This window comes from Solea solea, chromosome 16 (assembly GCF_958295425.1).
Source record: "Solea solea chromosome 16, fSolSol10.1, whole genome shotgun sequence".
In the NCBI taxonomy this organism is placed as follows: domain Eukaryota; kingdom Metazoa; phylum Chordata; class Actinopteri; order Pleuronectiformes; family Soleidae; genus Solea; species Solea solea.
The window spans coordinates 9,415,745-9,436,048 of NC_081149.1; the positions used below are offsets into that span (position 1 = coordinate 9,415,745).

Below are 20,304 nucleotides of genomic sequence, written 5' to 3' on the forward strand. Positions count from 1 at the left end.
AATTTACTGCAGCGAGGATTTTAGGGCTGTAACAATTTAGCGATAACGATTTGATAAATAAATAAATCGCTGATATTTGGCAACTAATTCACGCCAGAAAAGTTCATCTTAAATGTGTGAAACTATATTGTCAAAGTGGAATATTTGACCATTTTTCCCCTGATCTTTCATCTTCTTTATCTGATAACTTCATCATGTCAAGGTTTGGGAAACTCTGATCAACGTTATTCAGGAAACATGACCTTTTCCACCATGTTTCAGAAGGACAAGCACAGGTGTTAGTTAATTAACACTAACGATGACACAGAGACTGAGGCAGCCATAATTAGCTTGATTACTCACACCTGTGTTTTTCCTGGCTGCTGTAAAATGTGGTCCATTAAAACCACTAAAGAAGATAAATAAATTTTTATTCCTATTTTGGACATAAACAATGGCTTTCCTCCACTTCTGCTGCATGAGGTTTGTGTGAGGGAGGAGAAGAAAAACATGCACAACTTAAACCAGGTTTCTACTTTATTGACAGAGAGATGTACAATTAATGCCGGTGCTTAAAAACTGAGGGTGGAGGATTATTTATATCCGAGCCGTTTTGCCGCTCTGACTCCCTTCTACGTGTGAGGAAAACATCTTTTACCATGACGTACAAGTGAAATATCATAATAGGGAACAGAAGTTTACAATACAAACTGGGCTGCATCATTTTATCATGCGTTTCAGAACATTCACCTACAGTTTCACCGTCACTCTCTCTCTGTGCAGACTGAAAGAAAACAGATAAGCGGCAGAACACAACGGAAAAGGCGCAGACCGACGTCCTGTTTTAAGGTAAGTTGTATTCCCTTTTATAGCGCTACAGTCAGTGTGCAATTAAATAGAGGTGTTGGTGTTTTCTGCACAAGTTGTTGATTGTTGCTGCAGAATAATGCCAATAGAAAAATGGTCAGTTTACTGTGAATGAGTATTTGATCATTCAGGAAACTAAGATCTGTATTGCAACACTCCCACTTAATTATTTGCACTTCTTGTTGCAAGAATCTTGCATAAATAACATTAGACTAAATAAAACAGGTAAAACAACTGTGACAAGACATGAATGACAGATGCTGCAGATAACGCTATTTTCTCTGGAATGAATAAATAGTACATTGTGAGTAGATTTCTCAGATTTAGCGACTGAATGTGGACAAACAAACAGCAGAAGAACAGATAGTCGTCGGGTCTCTTGTGAAGTTGCGGTAACACCCAAGATAATGGAAAAAATAATCACGCCTCAACAAGACACAAGATACTGAAAGGAAGAAAAACTTTAATTGAAGAGGAGGGAAAAAGGTCTCGGAGCTCATTCTTCAAACTTCCCGTCCAAGATGCTGTCAAAGGTGAAGGGGAGGAACTTGATGCCCTGGCCCGTGTAAAACTTGTTCTGGAACTCCACCCTGGGAAGACACACAAAAAAAACAATGACCGGGGAGTCTGGCAAGCAGTGTGGTGATGATGATGATGATGACTTTGAGGTTGTGTAACGCTGAGCGGTGCAGTTGTGGCCGTTGACCTCTGCTCTTCATTCCACAGTCTGCACCCGCTCATGTCTGCAGCTCTGCTGTTGGAGGCCAAGATATCTAAGCCGCTTCCCCTCTGGAAACTGATCAGGCTCTATTTTTAAAAAAAGTGATGACTAGGTGACCTTATAACTGAGCAGCCGCATATACCTGCCATTCACTAGTGTGTCTGTACTGTGCACGACTTCATGTTTTCTTGTAAAACTGCTCAGATGGTGAAAGGAGGAGAAAACAAACATATTTAGACATGAAGGTATCTTCATGTACGTTTACAATGATATGCACTAGCTTACTAAACATGCACAGACTGTAAAGTACCTTTTAAAGCTTTCTTTGGTTATGTACAAGGCCATTTTGTAGTCTCTTCACAATGCTATTAAAAAGCATGACTAATCAAGACCGCTGAATAATTGGTTGGTGTTCAGTACTTGAACCAACCTGCATTGGTTCGTACCATCAATGTATCTGCAAAGGCTCGCCAGGGTGCACCCAGGCAAGCTTATCTGACATTATATTTTTTTTGGGGGGGGGGCAGCTAAAAAACACAAGATCCGACACAGTGGAAGTCAATAAAGTTTGTGCCATGGATCCTCATAACCATTTGGAACAGATTTCTGTCATCCATTTTGACTACTTGTTTTCTGGGGTGTGGTCTGTAACTATAGAAATCCATGTGAGAGACTAGACTATGTCACGCAAATGGGGTGTGCAATTTATAATGTGAACAGTTGGTCAGAAATCTGATTTGGGCTGCAGTCTAAACAAGGCCCATGAACACAAGGACACACAAATGACAAGAAATCACCAGGACTAGAATGACTGGCTGACACAGTCATTCTTTTAGCATGAATGGTTCCCACGACCATGCACGTGCAAGCATTAATACGTAGCAACTGTCTGCAGACATGGAATGCAGTATGACTTTGGCCTAACTGTGCAGACCCTGCTCATGTCTCATAGCGCAACACCAGGAGGAATTCACTGCTGACCAAGAGACAATGACCAGAAGTTAGTAAGTTAAGCAGTCATAGAAAAGTGGCAGAGAAAGTAGAGCCAAATTTCAAATTCCATTGTTTTGGGGGCAGGGCTTTGTTAAAAAAAATGCAACCGTCACATCCCTTTCATTGTTATCGTCAAAGTATAGCCTGCTCTTTTTTTATTTATTTTTATCATTTTGAGACTTACGGAGCCTTGCTTTAAAGCTACAGTGCATAACTTGTTGTTTTACCTCTGTTGGGTCTTAGTATGCTGCGTCCTTCATTTGAAAACAGGCTCTGTCAGGCAATACTATCAGACCTGATCAGACCTACAGTAGCAGTGCACAACGGGGACAGGAGTCATTTATCCCGTCAAAATGCTGATTGACGTAGTGTTTTTTACGCAGAAGAATTCACTTTTGAAACTTTTTGTGAGACAGTGAGAAACATGGAAAGAGTCATGTGGAGCTGATAGGCTTAATCAGGATTGTGTGAACTCATTTGACAATAGAGATATTTGATATAATGATTGTTACAGAAATTATATATAATGGAAACAGGCAAACTGCCCATTATTTGATTATATCAGTTTAGAGTAGGGGCAGGTATAATAAGTTTTCTTGTGGATGATTGTATTATTGTTGCATTTCTGTCTTGGTTGGAGCAAATAAATAAATGAAATTAATTATATTTAACTGTTATGTGGGTTAGGTCAACAAGTACACCTCTTTGACAAGTGAAAACTTTCTTTTTTTTATTTTGTCCACCTTTACTTTGGCAGTCAGACATTATAACCCATGTGACCACATTCAGCATTTAGAAATAAATGATGATTGCCTTATTATAAGCATCACTGAGCTAAAAATGTCTTTCATTCAGTGAAAGCTGATTCACTCATAATTCCTGATTAAAAGGACAATTATAGAGCAGAGTGGCTGGACCACAGGCATCCTCTGTCAATGTGCCAGTGGATTCTAAACCCAGGATGACATTCAGCAAAGCCAGACAAAGACTATAACGCGGGGAAACAAAGACTCGTCTGTGCTGTGTTATGGAGCCGCGCACTGCTGTGCACTACCGCGCGCGCACACACACACACACACACACACACACACACACACACACACACACACACACACACACACACACACACACACACACACACACACACACACACACACACACACACACACACACACACACACACACACACACACACACACACACACACACACACACACACACACACACACACACACACACACACACACACACACACACACACACACACACACACACACACACACACACACACACACACACACACACACACACACACACACACACACACACACACACACACACACACACACACACACACACACACACACACACACACACACACACACACACACACGTGACAGAAATGGCAAAATGTGACAGGTTCCAGGTCACGGGCCAGGAAAAAGTGAGCGTGACGGGGAACAAACAACCGGTTAGTTTGTAATGAGGACACATCCAAGTCTGATGGTTACTTAGATTTGTGACAGTTGTGGCCACAAGAAGTCAGAGCAACTGTGGCAGCCGATGGATCACAGAAACTTGACTTTTACTCAGATTATCCTGTTAATTCTGTGTATTTAACATGTTCATATGTGTTCAATAACTTTCATCAAAGATACTAAAACTATACTGTAAAGATGTGTGCCGCTGTAGCACACGCACCACAACAAACGCAGACGTTTGATAACCTCCCAGTTTTTATAAAAGAGGATCCATTGTCCCACTTACAAAATGTCTTTGAGGCTTTAATTTTAAAGGTAAAAAAAAAAGTTGCATAGCTTTGCTTCAAGTTAAGAAAAATTGTATTCAGCCTCTCTCAGACAGAATCAGCTGCCTCTTATCTGTACATTATTTTCTGTGTGATTGGATTAAAGTTACAAAACAAAGCTCCCACCACCAGATGGAGCTATAGCTCTGTAGTTCTTATAATGGAATTCACAACAAAAGCAACTCCTCTGGTGTAGATGGACCATGAGTCTAAGCTCAAAGTTAACAGAGCTGATAGGAAAAAGATTGCAGAATATAAGACTGAAGCCTTGTAGTTATGTGGGACTTCCCTTAAACCACTTACATCCAGGCTACCCACAGACCTTAACAAACCTTTAAAATGGTTTGTTTTCTGTGATTGCTGGTGGTTTCGTGGGAGTTGGGGAAAAGGGAGTGTGTATTCATGCTGCACCCAGGTTTTCCCCAAGGGAGAAAAAAGTAAACACTAAATGTGTTGTTCATAAAACAACTCTGTGGAAAGTGCTGAGCTCACCAGTGCAGTCGCAGTGCATGCAGGAAGGCAGACAGACCCTCCATGATGAGGAGAATGGCAACCGTAAGAATAGCGAAGAAGTAAAAGACTATGGCCAGAAGGACGAATCCTCCAATGCTGGCGGTAGAGAGGCCAATGTGCATCACCATGGTCCACAGCACCTCCGACAACTCTGTGCACGAGACATGCAAAACACACATTATACAACTTAGAGGTACAGCATGCAGTGCATTTAAATACAGACAGCATCAAGCTTCGTTTAGACTCGCTGCAGCACATCTAGCGCAAAGGAGTGTGCACCAGACATGTACAACAGCAACCAAAGGTTGCCAGAAATCCCAAGCATGTGCTAACATTAACACGTAATCTGCATTGAACTCTTCAGTTCAGCTATTTATCTATATCAGATACGAGAAAAGAGAACATTAGTTAATTTGCAATATATCATGTGCAATAAGTCTCTGCTGTTTAGGTAAATAATTGCGCTCTTTCTAAACCCTGTGAGTTTGTGTGTGCGTGCACTTGTGTGCTTTTCTGGCAAAAACACCAACCTTGTCAGGACCGGAACCCTAATTGTGATTAGGGTTCGGTAACAACTGGTTATAATTAAAGTTAGGGATAGGTTTTGGTTAGTGTTATGTAAATAAATAAATGACGTGTGTGCGTGTGCGTGGCTTTCATTTCTGCTGCTCTGAGGTTAGACGGTGTGGACTTACGTGCATGAGCCAGACTGAGGGCCCACAGCCGCAGATAGGAGGCCGTGTTTGAGATGCAGCCCAGGCAGTATTCTATGGTATGGATTGCCTGATTCACTGCCACATCCCCAAAGTTAAACTGCGGGGGAGAGAGACACGTCAGCATTTAACTGTAGAAAACCCACATATCTACAATAGGTCCCGAGGTCCACAAAGAAGGACTCTGGTTCATTGTGAGTGCATGATTAATCAGATAACTGTCAGGAAAAACCATTTGCCACTGTTGAGCCACAAACCCCCCCCCCCAACATTGAACAAAGCAACACCATCTTAAGACTCCGTGAACCCAAAGATCAGCTGGTCAGCTGATGCCTCATGCACGTCACGAGACTGAAAGGAAGCACTGGCCTACTGGCACCCACTGCTCGAGGAATCTGTGCACCCCGTGCTTCTCCTGGAAACCACTGACCAACCACCAACTAGCAAACACGACAGACACAGCTAAGAGCGGCGGGCGGAAACGGAGAGGCAGAAAAAGACTAAATTTGCTGAACATGCACTTTGACAAGAGAGGATAAATTGCAGGGTGGGGGGGCGCAGCGTGAGATCCTGTCCTACCTCTTCCTCCTCTTGGGCCTTGAAAGCAGGTGACAAAAGGCAACGCTTGGTTATTGGCAGCACACACACACACGGATACACACACAGATGGACAGACAGACATGAGTAAATGGAAGGAAAGTAATGAGAAAAAACAGTTAACTTAAATACAGACAAGGGGAACCACACATGTGCACTTTAGAATGAAATTATGAATCTGCAACAGTTAATGTTGTATAAGTTCAATTTTAAGATTAACAGTTATCAATTCATCCAATTTATGGTAACATTAAAGCTTTCCACGTATTGGACAAGTATGGACAATGGAAGCTTGAAGGTCTTTGCAGACCAATGCAGCTCCTGGCTACACAGATTCATAATTTGAAGTTAAGCAGTGAAGCCACCATAACTGTTAACCCATGACTCGAGCTGAAAGAATCCTTATTAAAAGGGGTTTTCTGAGATCATAGTGACTTTTGATCTTTGTCCATCAAAATATTTTCACTTCATCTGAGTGATCCATGTACCAAAGCTATGAAGGAATTGTTCCTAAAACATTACATTCACAAAGCAAAATGTTAAACAGTGATAATTTGAATTGACTTTTAGAGAAATCCCCTTCATTAGATATTGTGACCACAGGAACAAGAAAAAACAGGTGGACAGGTAAACTGAAAAAAAAATGCCTGTGGCCACTGGCTGTTAAGTGGGGAAGTATAAATTTCTGCTAAACCAGTCCTTAATCCATAATTCATGTTCGTATTGCCACAGTGGAACTGGAGACATCAGGTATCGCTTTTTGTTTCCAACTGGGTCAAAGTGACTGAATTATTCAAGGATGTGATCTTATAACCCGTGTACCTTCTGGCCTGACGTTACTCCTGCTTTCGCTATGAAGACACGTCTCTCTTACCTCAGGTTCTTCCTCAGAATTTTGTGCGAGCTGATCGTGCTGGATAATTTCAGCCTCATCCTCCGTGGGCCCGTTGCCTACCCGGATGCCTCCAAAGTTCTGCATACCCTGTCACATTTAAGAAAGGATAAACAAATGGATCGCCTTCTGCGTTACTAGTAAGATATTTTATTCCACAACGTAATAGCATTGCCTGCCCATTGTACCCTACCAAATTTTTCCGCCACAGGTGTTGTCGTCGCAGTATCAGCGTTTTCACTATCAACATGCAGGGAACGCATGCCAAGGCGAGGAGCATCAAGAACGTTTGTACACCCATCTACAAATCCAAGAGAAAGAAGATAAACGAAGGACAATTATCTTTCAGTGGTTGTTTTTGAGGACAGAAACATGGAAGTTTGTAAATGACACAGGTCTGACCTGTCCTCTGTAAAGAGGTGTGTCGCCGTAGCTGAAGAGGAACATGTTGATAAAGGCAATGAGGAGACTGGGGGCTTCCCTGGAGGTGAACACGTCAAATGCAAGCCACTTGTAGAAGATCAGAATGACTAGGTAACCAAACAAACTGGCCATGAAGACAATCTCTGGGATAAACCCCATGTAGATATTCAGCGGCTTCTGGAAGTAACTGCGGGGAACCACAAACAAACAAAACTGTTACCAAAATGTTACCAGGAAGGAACAATGGTCGTGTAAATAAGTGGATGAAAAGCTCACATGTGGTTAAAGAGACTAAGAGAGACTCCAAACAGCATGTGAATGACTCCAAGGATAACCGACATCTTCATTTTGAAGGAGTTCAGGAATGTCAGCTTGTTGGTTGCAATGTTCCATATCTGAAAGGCAAGATAGTCAAATTATATAAAATAGACACATTTAGCACTGCCAATTAGTGCAGTTCATAAATTACACCAATCTGTTCCACGATGGTCTATGTCATTATGAATATAATATAACTAACCCCCCCCCGCCCAGCTCAGATTTTGTGAATGTGCAGAGTTTACATGTCAACTGCATGTGCTCCAGGCCATTAGATTGGAATGGACTAGAATGTGGGATTCTAAGTACACGTGTAGAATGCCAGACCAACTCTGTGGAACAGTGGTTTTGTACTGAGGTTAGTGTGTACGCACGGCTCTGTGAACACAGAACACGGAAAGTATGAAAGAGGACTTAGACCCGAGCAATAAATTATATCTGATGTTTAACTAATATATAATCTTGTGCAATATCAAAGCTTCTTTATACTCGGCAGAATTTTCTGAATATTAATCACAAAACATAAATATATTCACCGGATCGATGCCAATGGGGTACGGCCCTCGAAAAACTCCATCTATCGCTGGGTCCAGCTGTAAAATTCGGTTGCCCTCAAGTGTATCCATCCTGAACGTGAGAAAACACCAATCAGTTTGTTGTCATATTCATTGCTGCAAACCTACAGGAGTCCCTGGGTTGGAGCTCCATTTCAGATATTGCCAATGACACTTACGTCCAGTTGCCTCCCACTTTTTGATCAAACATAGGCCTGACACTCCAGCCAGAGCCAAACACGTTGAGCGATTTGGAGAAGCAGTCGTTGTAAATGATACCCGTGTAGACCGAGAAGACTCCCATCAGCAGGATTATGTAGCGCCCCGCGAACACCATGCTAAACATCTGCCACAGACATTAACTCAATTCAAATCTTGTGGAAAGCAAGACAAACGGACATGTTTCTGGAAAGCTTCATCTCTGTTATTACAAGCATAAATGTGACCTGTAAGAATGGTGTTGGACTGATGAGATGGGGATGATGGGATTCATACCTCATTATCGTTCTTTTGGGCGATTAGCCTGTTCTCTCTCAACACAAGGTACAGGGCAGCACAGGTCATGAGCACCCCGTGGCCCACGTCACCAAACATGACCGCAAACAAGAAAGGGAAGGTGATGATGGTGTATGGCGCTGGAGGCAGGTATCGCAGTAGAGTAGTAGGTGGTGTGGCAGATGAAAGGACAAATGAATGACACATATGAAACTTGGCATGTGCAAACACAGTGATAATGAGCGATGTGGTTGTATTTTAAATACTACGACCAGCAGTTTTTTTTTTTTTTTTCAAACAAAAGATGCCATAGGAGATGAAGTATAACAGCGATGGTGTTCATGGTAAGAACACCATGAACAAAGAAAGGTGTGGTGCACGCTTACCAGGGTTTATCTCCCGGTAGTTGCCGATTCCGTAAGCATCAACAATGTTTTGAAAGCCAGAGGTGAACTTGTTTGTCTTGTTATAGGTGGGTGGAGTTTGTTTAGTTTGCATCCTGTTGAGAATGGAGGGCACAGTGGAGCCGCTTTTCTCCTAAAGTGCAGAGAACAATGTCATCAAGATATGATTATTTCGGCAATCAATTTGATGTTCACAGAAATCAAAATTCACTAGAAATCCTGGTTTAATTTGCTGTGGTATCTTTTCAGGAAAAGGCGTGTGTTCTGAGAATGCTGAAAGCTAACCACACAAAGATAAGATGCATCCTGCTGCTTTCTCAGTTAATATAAATGAGGATTTAACAGCCTGTTATTTATCAGAAACCACCTTCATACAAGGCTACAGGACAACTGTATTAACTGACTGAAGTGGCCTCGTTCTGAAGACCTGTGAAAAATATTCAGGAATTGGTTTGAGGAAGTTTAGGAATTTTTAGGCGTTGCCACCAGATCTGAGACTGATCAAAATGATGTGGGTTGTTCTAGAAATGCTGAACATATGATCCACAAAAGCGCCACTTAGAGGGCTTGATGGAGCAAACTATAATGTGTTTGTGTCGGAGAGCACAGGATAACACCTCAGGAGGATTTGTGGAGTCTGTCACTCAACCAGTCAGAGCTGTTCTATGGGGTCCTATGCATAAACATGGCTGGTGACTTTATGCAGTGGCTGTCTTTATGTTGTGCCAAATAGTCTCCATTAACTGCTGCTCAGTGACTCACCGTCCCCCTGCGCAGAGCAAACTGAATGGAATCCAGGTCAGAGACGGGACACCACACCTCGGCTATCAGACACTTCTGAGTGACATCAATGTTGCAGAGGTTGAGGGTGTGGTAGATGGCCTTCATCTTCCTCACTTTGATGAACCACACTCTCACTGACTTGGCTGCAGCTTGCAGGACCCTCTGCCTGTGATCCTCTGTCTGGTTCAGCACCTTTAGAGACAAACACAAAGGTGGTTTTGGTCAGAACATCTTTTCCATGACTGTCTTAGATCTACAAGTCCAGTTGTAGTTTTGGATAACTATGAATGAGATGTATGAATAAGAATCTACACAGATTATTGTCATTTGTACGTTTTATTAATTTCTGATTTTGTGCAGCATTTGTTGCATCTGTCTGTAACTCATTTATATTACTGTCAGCATTGGTAAGATTTATGCGATTCAAATAATTAATGTTATCCATCACAACGAGAAAAGGCTCATCATAACAGGACAAATAAAAATAGCAGCAATGAATCATACATTCCTGGCTATTCATAGAGAGGGTTTACATTTACTGGTATAAGTGAGCAGTAACTTGTCAGTTAAAGGGCAGTGGCATTCCCCCCCCCCCCATTAGAAATACAATATACATATCCCATACTTCTCATTAGAAATATGGGATGTGTGGTCTCAGCAGAGCCTGGATACCCAACCCAAAAATATTTGTCTAAGGCGGATGCTGACAAGTGCTTAGAAAACATATTCCTGTTTGGAATGGGTTTGGTCACAATGGCTGGGCTAGCCTGAGGAGGTGACAAGCGCTATATCATTTATATTCTTCTTGACATTTGTGTGTATTGACTGTACATTAATTAAAAAAAAGAGTTATAGTCCATAATGGTGCATAATACCACAAGGTGGTATTAGCAGCAAGGTTTGGTTTAGTGGATTTCAAGGTTTTTTGAATGCATCTTGAAGCCACTCCTAAACTCAAAACTGTGGAACCATCAGATGTGACAAAATAAATATATCCAGGGTCACTGAATGCATCTCTTTAGCTGCTCCTTTTCACAGCTCAACCAGCTGTGAACGCTGCATAACTCTCACTACTTTGTCAAACAATCCCCAGCGACTCTCGAAGAGAGACGGTCCTTTACGATGCATGTGCGCAAGAAGAACAAGCAATGTTGGGTTTGAATGACTAAAAGGACATTCTCAGCAAATAGCAGCATGTCTAAACTCTGTGCTGTCTGCAGACAGTCACAGTCTCATTGGCAGTCAAGAGGCTTAATGGCCCACACACATAGCTGATTGCTAGCCAAATAGCCTGACCTTCCTCATCATTCATATCATTCTGTCATTTAGCTCTCAAGCCCACGTAGCGACAGGCATAACACTGCATCCACAAAGACAAAGATACATGCTAAGTGTCAAGTATCTGTCTCATACGAGCAGTTACTGCGGCAGTGATCTTGCAGTATTAGCGTTTATCACACTTCAACATAACTGACTCAGGCTGCAGAAGCATGTTATTTACTTCTACTGCATTCAGAGCAGACCTCTTCCTCTTTTCATGCAACTTGTGAAATGTCTTCAACCAGATCCACTATCTGATGAAGAAATCATGCTGAGCAGACAAAAGCAAAGAGGACTGTTTTGAACAAGTTGGTGTTTATGAGTGCAAGATCATTTTTCCCTTACCATTTGCAGGTCTTCAATGCGAGCATTTACTCCAGCAAGCATCTCTTTCCTCTCTTGAGACGTTTCTGGGCACGGGTACAAAGTGGCTCTGAACCTGCAAACGGATAATACAAATAATGATCCTGTTGGACGAAGTCGATTACTTGATACTTCCTAATAAATGTTTGCCAATTCACTTACCCCTCACAGATCTTTTTAACTCTGTTCTTCAACTGATCTCCCTGGAAGAAGATGATGAAGACAGACTTGTGGACTTGGTCACCCTGAGGGAAATCCACACAGTTGTTTGGAAGGAAAACACTCAATCGAAACATTACAAAAACTTTAGTTTAGGAACTGACCGTGGTTGGGTCCTCCAGAGGATCTTCGATGTCTGCTTGCCTCAGGAAGACATTTCCTCTGCAAACTCTCCACAGCATCCTCTCAAATGTGGGAATACGTTCTCTGCCAATGACTCCAGCTACAAATCTGGAATAAGTGGACGGACAATAACCTGTCACTATGGTACCCAATACCCATTGCTCCAGATTGATTGGGTTAATTGGATTGGATAGGAACTTAGTGCAAAAGCAATTACCCTCTCCTTCAGATTCAACCATATGATGACTCATCCTGCACTCACTGGCATTTACTGCTTTATTTGCAATGATAATGATGGTGTCATCTCCTTCCCTGTGACTTTCCTTGGAACAGGAACCTACACTGCACAACAATCTTAGCAAGAACTCATTGTCAAATTTGCCACATGTTGCAAATTCAGTGCAGTCACCTAATAATAATAATAATAATAATAATAATAATAATAATAATAATAATAATAATAATAACAATAATAATAATAATAATAATAATAAATAGTTTTCAACCCTGAGTGAAATGTCTACACTAGAAAGGAATGCAAGTTTATGAGGATTTTCCACTGTAGGCGGCCACTGTTGTCTTAAGCCTTTCAGTCTGAGCTGGTGTGTGGGAGGTGATTGGCTGGTTCTTAACAATACAATTTTAGACACAGATGGTCACATCCACGGAATCAAAAATTGAAAAAAAAAAAAGTCAAATTACTAAATTAAAAAAAAACAACACACCCCAGTCTGAGAGGAGCTCCTCTGGTGACATCACTAGGATCCAGGGGGTAAGCTGTTTCTTCCAGTAAACTGGGATCCTCCATCTAAAATCAGAGTGGGTAAACATATCAGTTACAGCAGCAACATAATCATTACAGCGACAGCATTTTCAGAGAGAGTTGATGGTGAAAGCTGACAATAAAAAAAACATGTACCTGATAAAATATAGACAAACAGAAGAAAGGGTGCCGGAGAGAATTCCACAGGTTAATGGCTGAACTGTCACTGTTAGTGTCTGGTTAAATGATTCACCTCAATCAAAGCTCATAACAACTTGTAAAAGATCACTAAAGACTGCAAGTCTACATAATCTTGCTAGTGGAGGCAGTGAAGTGGAATTAAAGGAGGGCAAAGGTTTACAGGGAAGGATTTTGGTCTGGCAAATGAACAGTGTGCATAGAAGCAAGCACAACAAAAGTACTATACACAGCAGTGTGCTAACAACATTTAAATGATTGAATAAACAAAACTTTGTGTGTGTCTGAGAGTAATTACATCAATGTAAAGCTGAAATCTAATTTCAACTAAAATCTAATAGTTTTAGTTGAAACCATTATTGTCCATAACCATAAACTAAAATAACTAAACTAAACCAAAGTTTAAGTCTCACTTCTCTTCCTGGCTTAGAGTGAGTTAGAAAGAAACAACGTATTGTTTTTCAATGTGTGTGGTTGCAATGAAGCTGACCTCATCAAAGAATTGCTGCGTGCGACGCAGAATGTGCTTGAGCTCGGTTAGCTCCAGGAAGTTCTTCTTTAGGGCTTCTTGGTTCGTGTTTATTTCCTTCAGCTCATTCTCGAGCTTCTCAAATGTGGCCTGTTGGTAAATGACACAAAGAGGTTAGTGGCAGGAAGCTCAATTTAAGAAAGAGAGACAGAGAGAGCGAGAGGGAAGTCACCTCCAAGTCGATCATATCCCTTGGGAAGGGGACTTCAGGGTTTTCTCCAGTGTCAACTACTTCCATGTTTGCCTTCTTTATTTCTTTCTCAACAAATCCTGCAAGTGAGAAATTGATAATGATAAATGATAATTAGTTAGACAAAGTTGTATTGGGATGGAATAATCAATTTGCAGTGCTTTATGTGAGCTCACGTACTCAGTTTGCGATCCATCTCTTCACACCTTCGCACTTCATTGACAAACTTTCGTTGGAACACATTCACATCAGGGTTTAGCTGCAAGAAAAAAAACCAAAACAATAATAATGTAGGGTCAAGCGAGAGAATGTAAGCTGTCATGTTTAAGAAGAAATAATAATTAAGAAATAATAATACAAAATGTGCATGACTAATATTTCCACAATCAGAGTAGATTAGACTATCAAAGCAACTACCACGAGTAAACACATACTGTCATAACACAACAGCTTCAACCTTTAAGGGTCTGTATAATGGCGTTTTTCCTCATTCAATGAGAGGGTCTAAGGATAGAGGGAGTCACTTTTTCTACAGACTGTAAAGCCCATTGAGGCAAACTGTTTGTTTGAGGGCTACATAAATATGTAAATAAAATATCACAGTGACTTGAGATACATTTCAATTTCATTTAAAGTATATATATAAAAAAACCTTGTCATTTAATATTAAAGCTTTTTTTACAAGCTTAGAGTAACCTGATGAATAAGACAACACTGCTGACATTCTTTTGTTACCGCCTGGCTGATACTTTTACACAAAGGTTCCCTCAGGCCTTGTCAGGAATGGGCTTTCGTATGCGTGGAATGAGGGGTCAGCTGTGAGCACATGATGAACATGATGCAGAAGGCATGTCGTTTCTCAACAGTTTTACTGATATTGTCTTCTTTTTTGATGACTTACACCTTTCGAAGTAAGTTGGTAGAAAATGTCAAACAGGATTGGGAGCAAATGATAGTTTGATGGAATGGGAGTTTTTTTTTGGTGGCTGATGCTGACATAATTAGTAGAAAGTATACGGCTGATTTTAAGTAAACTGTATATGATAGAGAACAATTTCTTAATCATTAAAACTATCTTTGTAGCCTATTATTTACATAAATATGTTGAAATATGCATTGTTATCTATAGATATCCAACCAAACAATACATATATCGAATGTGGTAAAAATTAATTAATTTATAAATTGAGTTATTTTGTACACAAAAGGCCAAAGACGGACAAAGCCCAATTTGTTTTGCTATGCAGGATAATGAAAGTTTCATAGGTTACACAGCTGATGGGATGAATGTGACTTACATCTCGAAACTGCACCATCCCTATCTCTCCCAGTTCACTAACACAACAGTAGGCAGCTTCTGACTGGAGGAAGAGCTGAGCCAGCGTCATCTCCTCACTTCTGAAGAGTTCCCCCATGATGCAGAAGGACTTGAGCGCTGTGCAGCCTCAAAACCTCTGGATAGAAACAATGTTGATGTCCATTAGTGGCACCAAATACAAGCAAGCTCAACATTTTGTTTACTTATACATCTAACACTTTTCTCTACATGGAACATGAGGGTGAACATCACATGTAAAAGACCTTTTGTCAGTTTGGTGTTAGTTTAACACAAATGTGAGAAGCTGGCATGTGACAGAAAGGGGAGAAAAATCAGTTTGCCCCACACAGATCCCATGATTAGAGCAGGAATGTTCTTGTGCTTAAAAGGGAGTTTATTCTATTGTGTGATATACTCAAGTGTTAGAGTGGAAGGAAGCCAAAAAGCCTAAACGAAGTTCAATTATTGAGCATTTTATTTGGCTTAAAAAGAAAAAGGTGTGGTTTTCACTGAATATCTTGCAGCTACAGATGCGTAAGCCCCTTCTATAAAAGCACCACACACGGCTTATCTAAGGATTACAAGGTAGCATGTGACCTGTAGCTCTAGTAAGCTTTAACACAGTAAGGCTGTGAGCACATTTACCGGTCGTTTTAAAGGAGTTTCCTATGAACGAATCATGAAAATAAAAAGGATATTGTTAAAGAAATCTTTAAGTTGAATAGCTAATGAGGCTACAGCTTATGCTTATAGCTCCATGTTTACTACTACATCTTCTGTCAAAGGTGAGGGTGTTGGTGAGCTAACAGCTACTACATTAAACCTACCTCTCACTATTAAAGCTAATTACACAACTAACACTGATTGTCAACACTAATTTCATAAAAATCATGTTAATAACGTAACGCACCCGTGTTAATAGCTGCGTTTTAGCCAATGATTTACCGTTGGTGTTGTTAAACTCGAGTAAAAGCTGAATAGTAGTCAGATTAGCAGGCGTTAGCCAGTTAAACTTCAACACCGAGACAACAAGGTAATGTTACCCAATGCGTTATTGATTGTTATGAGGTATATATGGACTGTAACTGACATCAGACTTTTAAGTTATTGAACTGAGATGACTGTTAACAATGAGTGAGTTTGCATTTTAAATACGTGTGCGCTGTGGAGATAGCTAACGCTAACTCAGCGCACCTGTTCCTCAACATTTACCTTTTCCGTTTAAGTCATAACATGAACGCTAGTAGAGTAGAGTAGTTTACATCGTTTCTAATCTCCGTTCATGGTATATTCGTATAAAATGACGGTGGTAAACAGTATTTTGGTTAGTGTGCTTACAGTTCAGATGGAAATCCTGTTTCCTCCTGCGAGATTTCCGCCTCGTCTTCCTCCTCTATTGGTTGTGGTCAGGTCGCTGGTTTGAAGTAATTCTCCTCGACTCTTCACAAAGAGGAAGTGTCGCGGCAAGACGTGGAGATGCCTCCCTTCTCCTCTGTGCTCCAACAGGACAACAATTACACTAAACGGCGCTATGGAGTCGCAGGTCTGGTTTTCCGGTTTTTATTTTGAAAAAACACTGCCGGATGTGATCCGTCGTCGTAAATGTCCAGCGCCCCGCAGTGGACAAAGTGTGTAAAGCATCCCCATTTGTTAAAAATGTATTTATAGTTACTTTATAGGCACAACAAATTGAACTTGAACTGCGCACAATTCTGAAAACTACATCCAATCCAATCAAACTTTATTTATAAAGCACTTTAAAAACAACAGTTGAAACAAGTGCTGTTATTATTATTATAATACTCATAATAGCTAGTAGTGTATAGTATTGTACAGTCCTGTCAGGCATATCTTTCTGTGCTAAACTGCACTGTACTGTACAGTGTTTATAGTATTTAATGCATAGTATATTATACTATATTATTCTGTATTATAGTTATATATATGTATACATATATATGTGTGTGTGTGTATATGTATATATATGTGTATATATATATATATATATATATATATATACACATATATATACTATATTCTACTGTATTATACTGCAGTGAATAGTATAGTATACTATGCATAAAAACTGAACTGAACTGTACTGGGCATTTCAACTAGATCAAGCATTTTGTATAAGGTGATTTATGCAGTGATCTAATGCCATGGTTCTCAAACTGTTGTACGTGTAGCACTAGTGGTACACAAGCTTCCTCTGGTGGTACTTGGAGGAAAATCAGAAATACTGTTCTACTGTGTAGACCCAGGGTATGTGATAGTATAGTGTAGTATCGTATAGCATATATCAAGCATATCTTTCTGCACTATACTGTATTGTATTGTACTGTACTGGTTTAAAAAGTTTGAGAATCACTGATCTAATGCATGAGTGTGCCAAAGCACTTATAGTTGGCAGTTGATCATGTAGTTCTGAGAAATGCACAAAAGGGACGACAAAAAATCTCCAACACAGATGTGTGTGTGTGTAGTGTATATTTCAGAACACGTGATGTGGAATATAAACCATAGAATTACCTTGCAACAATTGACAAAATGTCATATTTATTGTCCTGTTGAGGCCACAGCGTTTGTCAACAACAATAAGTCTCCCTTAACTATTATTTTTGGAGTATTTTTGCTATCTTGCTATCTTGACGCATTAAAGTTGTTCAACATGACCACGACAGGGCTACAGGTTACTGCTGCATAGTTTGCTATTTTCTATATCGTACAATATTGATAGATACATTCACGAGGACCCGTGCCTTTCAGGCCTCGAGCAGGTTAGTTTGAGCAGGCTCTGAGGGGTTTGAAAGGTAAGGCTCTTTTTGATTTGTGGGTTCTGTGGTTGCATGTGTTCTCGTCTATTTGACTGGGTTGTATTCAGAGACGTCTCATTGCTTTCACGTTCCTCTATTTTCTGCATTTCTGGTAACATCAGTGGCTCTTCTAATATCCCAGATTCTGACTTTACTGGCTCTTCGAATATATCTGATTTTGACTTTGCTGGCTCTTTGAATATCACTGATTCTGACTTTACTGGCTTTTCTAATATCTCAAAATCTGACCTTACTGGCTCTTCGAATAGCTCGAATAACTCCTCCTCTGACTCTGAGGAGAAATTGTCTATATTGACATCTGTAACCTCCAGGTAACTCTCCTCTGACATGACATTACTAGCGGTTTCTTGATGTTTTGTTTCAAAAGAAACCTTTATTTCAGAAACACCTCGAGGGGAAGGTGAGTGGTAAACGGGGAGAAGAATTAACCCATGAGTCTGAACCACCTTGTTTTCTTTGTCTAGTTTGGGTGCTCCTTTCACAAATCGATTGGAGTAAATATTGTGTGCTTGTAGCTTTTTTGTGTGTTCTTCATTTTCCTTGGTCAACAGACAAATCTGCTCCTGTAGATCGGTGGAAAAGCTTTTTGCCTGGCTGAGCTTTCTCTTCATACTTGCTAACTGGCGATTGAATGAGTCTTTGCACAGCTGAAAGTCCCTCTCCAGGTACAGAATCTTCTTGTCCTTCTCCTCGAGCTCGGCAGTGGCTTTGTCCAGCATGCGGACAAGCTCCTCTTTCTCCAGCAGGCTTTGATCCTGGCTGAGTTTCTGCAGATGCTGCAGGGAGTTTTTTGTGGTCTGCAACTCGTACTCTGTGGCCCGTAGCTTCTTCAACAGGTGATTCCTGCACCTGCGGGTGTCATGGAGATGCGCTCGCAGGGCCCGAACCTCGTTCCTGTGCTTGGTGATTGTCTCAGTGATGTTGTCCTCTGAGTCTTCAAAGTGCTTCAGTGCCACCATGTAGCGATGCTGGACACGCTTCAGAAGTTTGTTCTCATTATGTGCCTCAGACAGTTGCCGTTGCAGGTCCCACACCTGGCTCTTCAGGGCCTTGGTGTTCATCAGTATGTCATTCTCAAGCCTTGTCTGCAAGGGCTTGTATGGAGTTTGATGATTGTCCAGACTTTTTTTACCCGTCTTTGCCCGACCTTGTTTTGACCTCTGCCCCCTGTCTGATGACTTGCTCTGCGAGGTCTTGCCTTTGAGCGAGTCAATCGAGTCTTCGTAGCACGAGTCATGTTGCCGGTGCGAGCCACAGCACGGTTTGGAGGAAGTGCAGGACCTGCTGTTAGGGGTGTTGTGCTTTGCATAATCACCGTCACCCTCAGTTTGAGGCAAGGCGTCCGTCGTCTTTCTACTCACAGACATGACTTCTTGTCTTTGTGCGTTAGTGCAACACAAAAAATATACACAACAGAGGAAGCTGAATGAATTGGTTGGTTTGTTGTTGTTGGTGCTTCACGGTAATTGACATCCATTATGTTACATGAATGCCTTCTTTAATCATCCATTATTTTGAGCGTGTTCCTTGCGTTGTTGAGTGGAGTTTTCGAGAACATTGTGATGCCCCTGTCCTTTGATCCCCCGTGATATCAAAGTGTAATATATGATGTCATATGTGTGTAAGAGATTATCTGACAGCCAATTACAACGATACTCTAATTCAAGGATGAGAACTTCAAGATATGTATATTTTTTTTACATCTATCTATGTATTGCATCTTTGAATGCAAAAAAAAACCAAACACCAGAACAATTAAAGGTTCAGTGACATCATACAGTGAGATGGCAGATTGTAACAAATGGAGGACTCTTTACTCGCTTACAGAGTCTAAGTTAGGAACAAATCTTGCATGTAATTGAGTTTTTATACCATTCTGTTTATTAAGAATTGTGATCCCCAAATAAATAACATTTTCTTTAACTGGTATATTGACTGACTGTATTACCTGAACAGCAATGGACCCTTTAAAAACATGGCTGATTGTGATAAATTTACCTTGGAATGAGCTATTTTAATGTGACTGATGAGCAGTGGGGTAGAGAGAATGTATAAATATGGGGTGATCAAACAGCCCTGATGGAGGCCATGTTTCTGCCTGGTCTTTCAAAAATACCACAAAATTAGAAGAAGTAAAGAAGAAATAAATGTAAATATTTTATGTATCACTTCCAGAAATACTTGGAGTACAATAAAATCCATAATGTATGTTGTTTCATAACCAGGAAATAATTATATTATCCTCAAAATGACAGAATGTCACAAACAAAACACTTACACTGATATGTACATAAATAAGTAACATCATTTTGGTTTCAGATCAGTATTTGTGGAAGTGTGCAATGGCAACATCATAGTGAAAATCCTGGTGAAATTGTTTATAGA

At 40.7% G+C, this 20,304-nt stretch overlaps 2 protein-coding genes across 5 annotated transcripts; both read right to left on the reverse strand.

Annotated features, from left to right (window-relative positions):
- Positions 1 to 498: 498 nt before the first annotated feature.
- Positions 499 to 16,618, reverse strand: atp6v0a1a (ATPase H+ transporting V0 subunit a1a). Of its 4 annotated transcripts, none has more exons than XM_058652649.1 (22): positions 16,421 to 16,618; positions 15,063 to 15,218; positions 13,945 to 14,023; positions 13,747 to 13,844; positions 13,536 to 13,664; positions 12,810 to 12,892; positions 12,066 to 12,192; positions 11,905 to 11,987; positions 11,725 to 11,818; positions 10,039 to 10,251; positions 9,259 to 9,409; positions 8,873 to 9,012; positions 8,557 to 8,723; positions 8,360 to 8,450; positions 7,782 to 7,900; positions 7,485 to 7,692; positions 7,276 to 7,383; positions 7,065 to 7,172; positions 6,173 to 6,190; positions 5,576 to 5,693; positions 4,860 to 5,031; positions 499 to 1,436 (listed from the first exon to the last, which is right to left on the reverse strand). In XM_058652649.1, exons 2-22 carry the CDS (start codon positions 15,177 to 15,179, stop codon positions 1,343 to 1,345), a joined length of 2,517 nt encoding a protein of 838 aa, XP_058508632.1. In that variant the 5' UTR covers positions 15,180 to 15,218; positions 16,421 to 16,618; the 3' UTR covers positions 499 to 1,342. The 4 variants fall into 4 exon arrangements, with proteins under 4 accessions (XP_058508632.1, XP_058508631.1, XP_058508633.1 ...); XM_058652648.1 differs by having other exon boundaries at positions 6,173 to 6,217; XM_058652650.1 differs by lacking the exon at positions 6,173 to 6,190 and having other exon boundaries at positions 16,421 to 16,617.
- A 1,145-nt stretch (positions 16,619 to 17,763) lies between these two features.
- On the reverse strand, positions 17,764 to 19,314 carry LOC131474925 (lebercilin-like protein). Its single transcript, XM_058652654.1, has one exon. The coding sequence runs from the start codon at positions 19,284 to 19,286 to the stop codon at positions 17,829 to 17,831; it is 1,458 nt and encodes a 485-aa protein (XP_058508637.1). The 5' UTR covers positions 19,287 to 19,314; the 3' UTR covers positions 17,764 to 17,828.
- Positions 19,315 to 20,304: the final 990 nt, after the last annotated feature.

What these genes read in the sequence shown, in the direction of transcription:
- atp6v0a1a (XM_058652648.1), bottom strand. Translation starts at nt 15,179, where the DNA reads ATGGGGGAACTCTTCAGAAGTGAGGAGATGACGCTGGCTCAGCTCTTC. An exon ending in GGATGGTGCAGTTTCGAGAT is followed by an intron (nt 14,024 to 15,062) that starts GTAAGTCACATT and finishes TTTTTCTTGCAG; the next exon opens with CTAAACCCTGATGTGAATGT. An exon ending in GCATTGAAGACCTGCAAATG is followed by an intron (nt 10,252 to 11,724) that starts GTAAGGGAAAAA and finishes TTGTCTCTAAAG; the next exon opens with GTGCTGAACCAGACAGAGGA.
- LOC131474925 (XM_058652654.1), bottom strand. Translation starts at nt 19,286, where the DNA reads ATGTCTGTGAGTAGAAAGACGACGGACGCCTTGCCTCAAACTGAGGGT.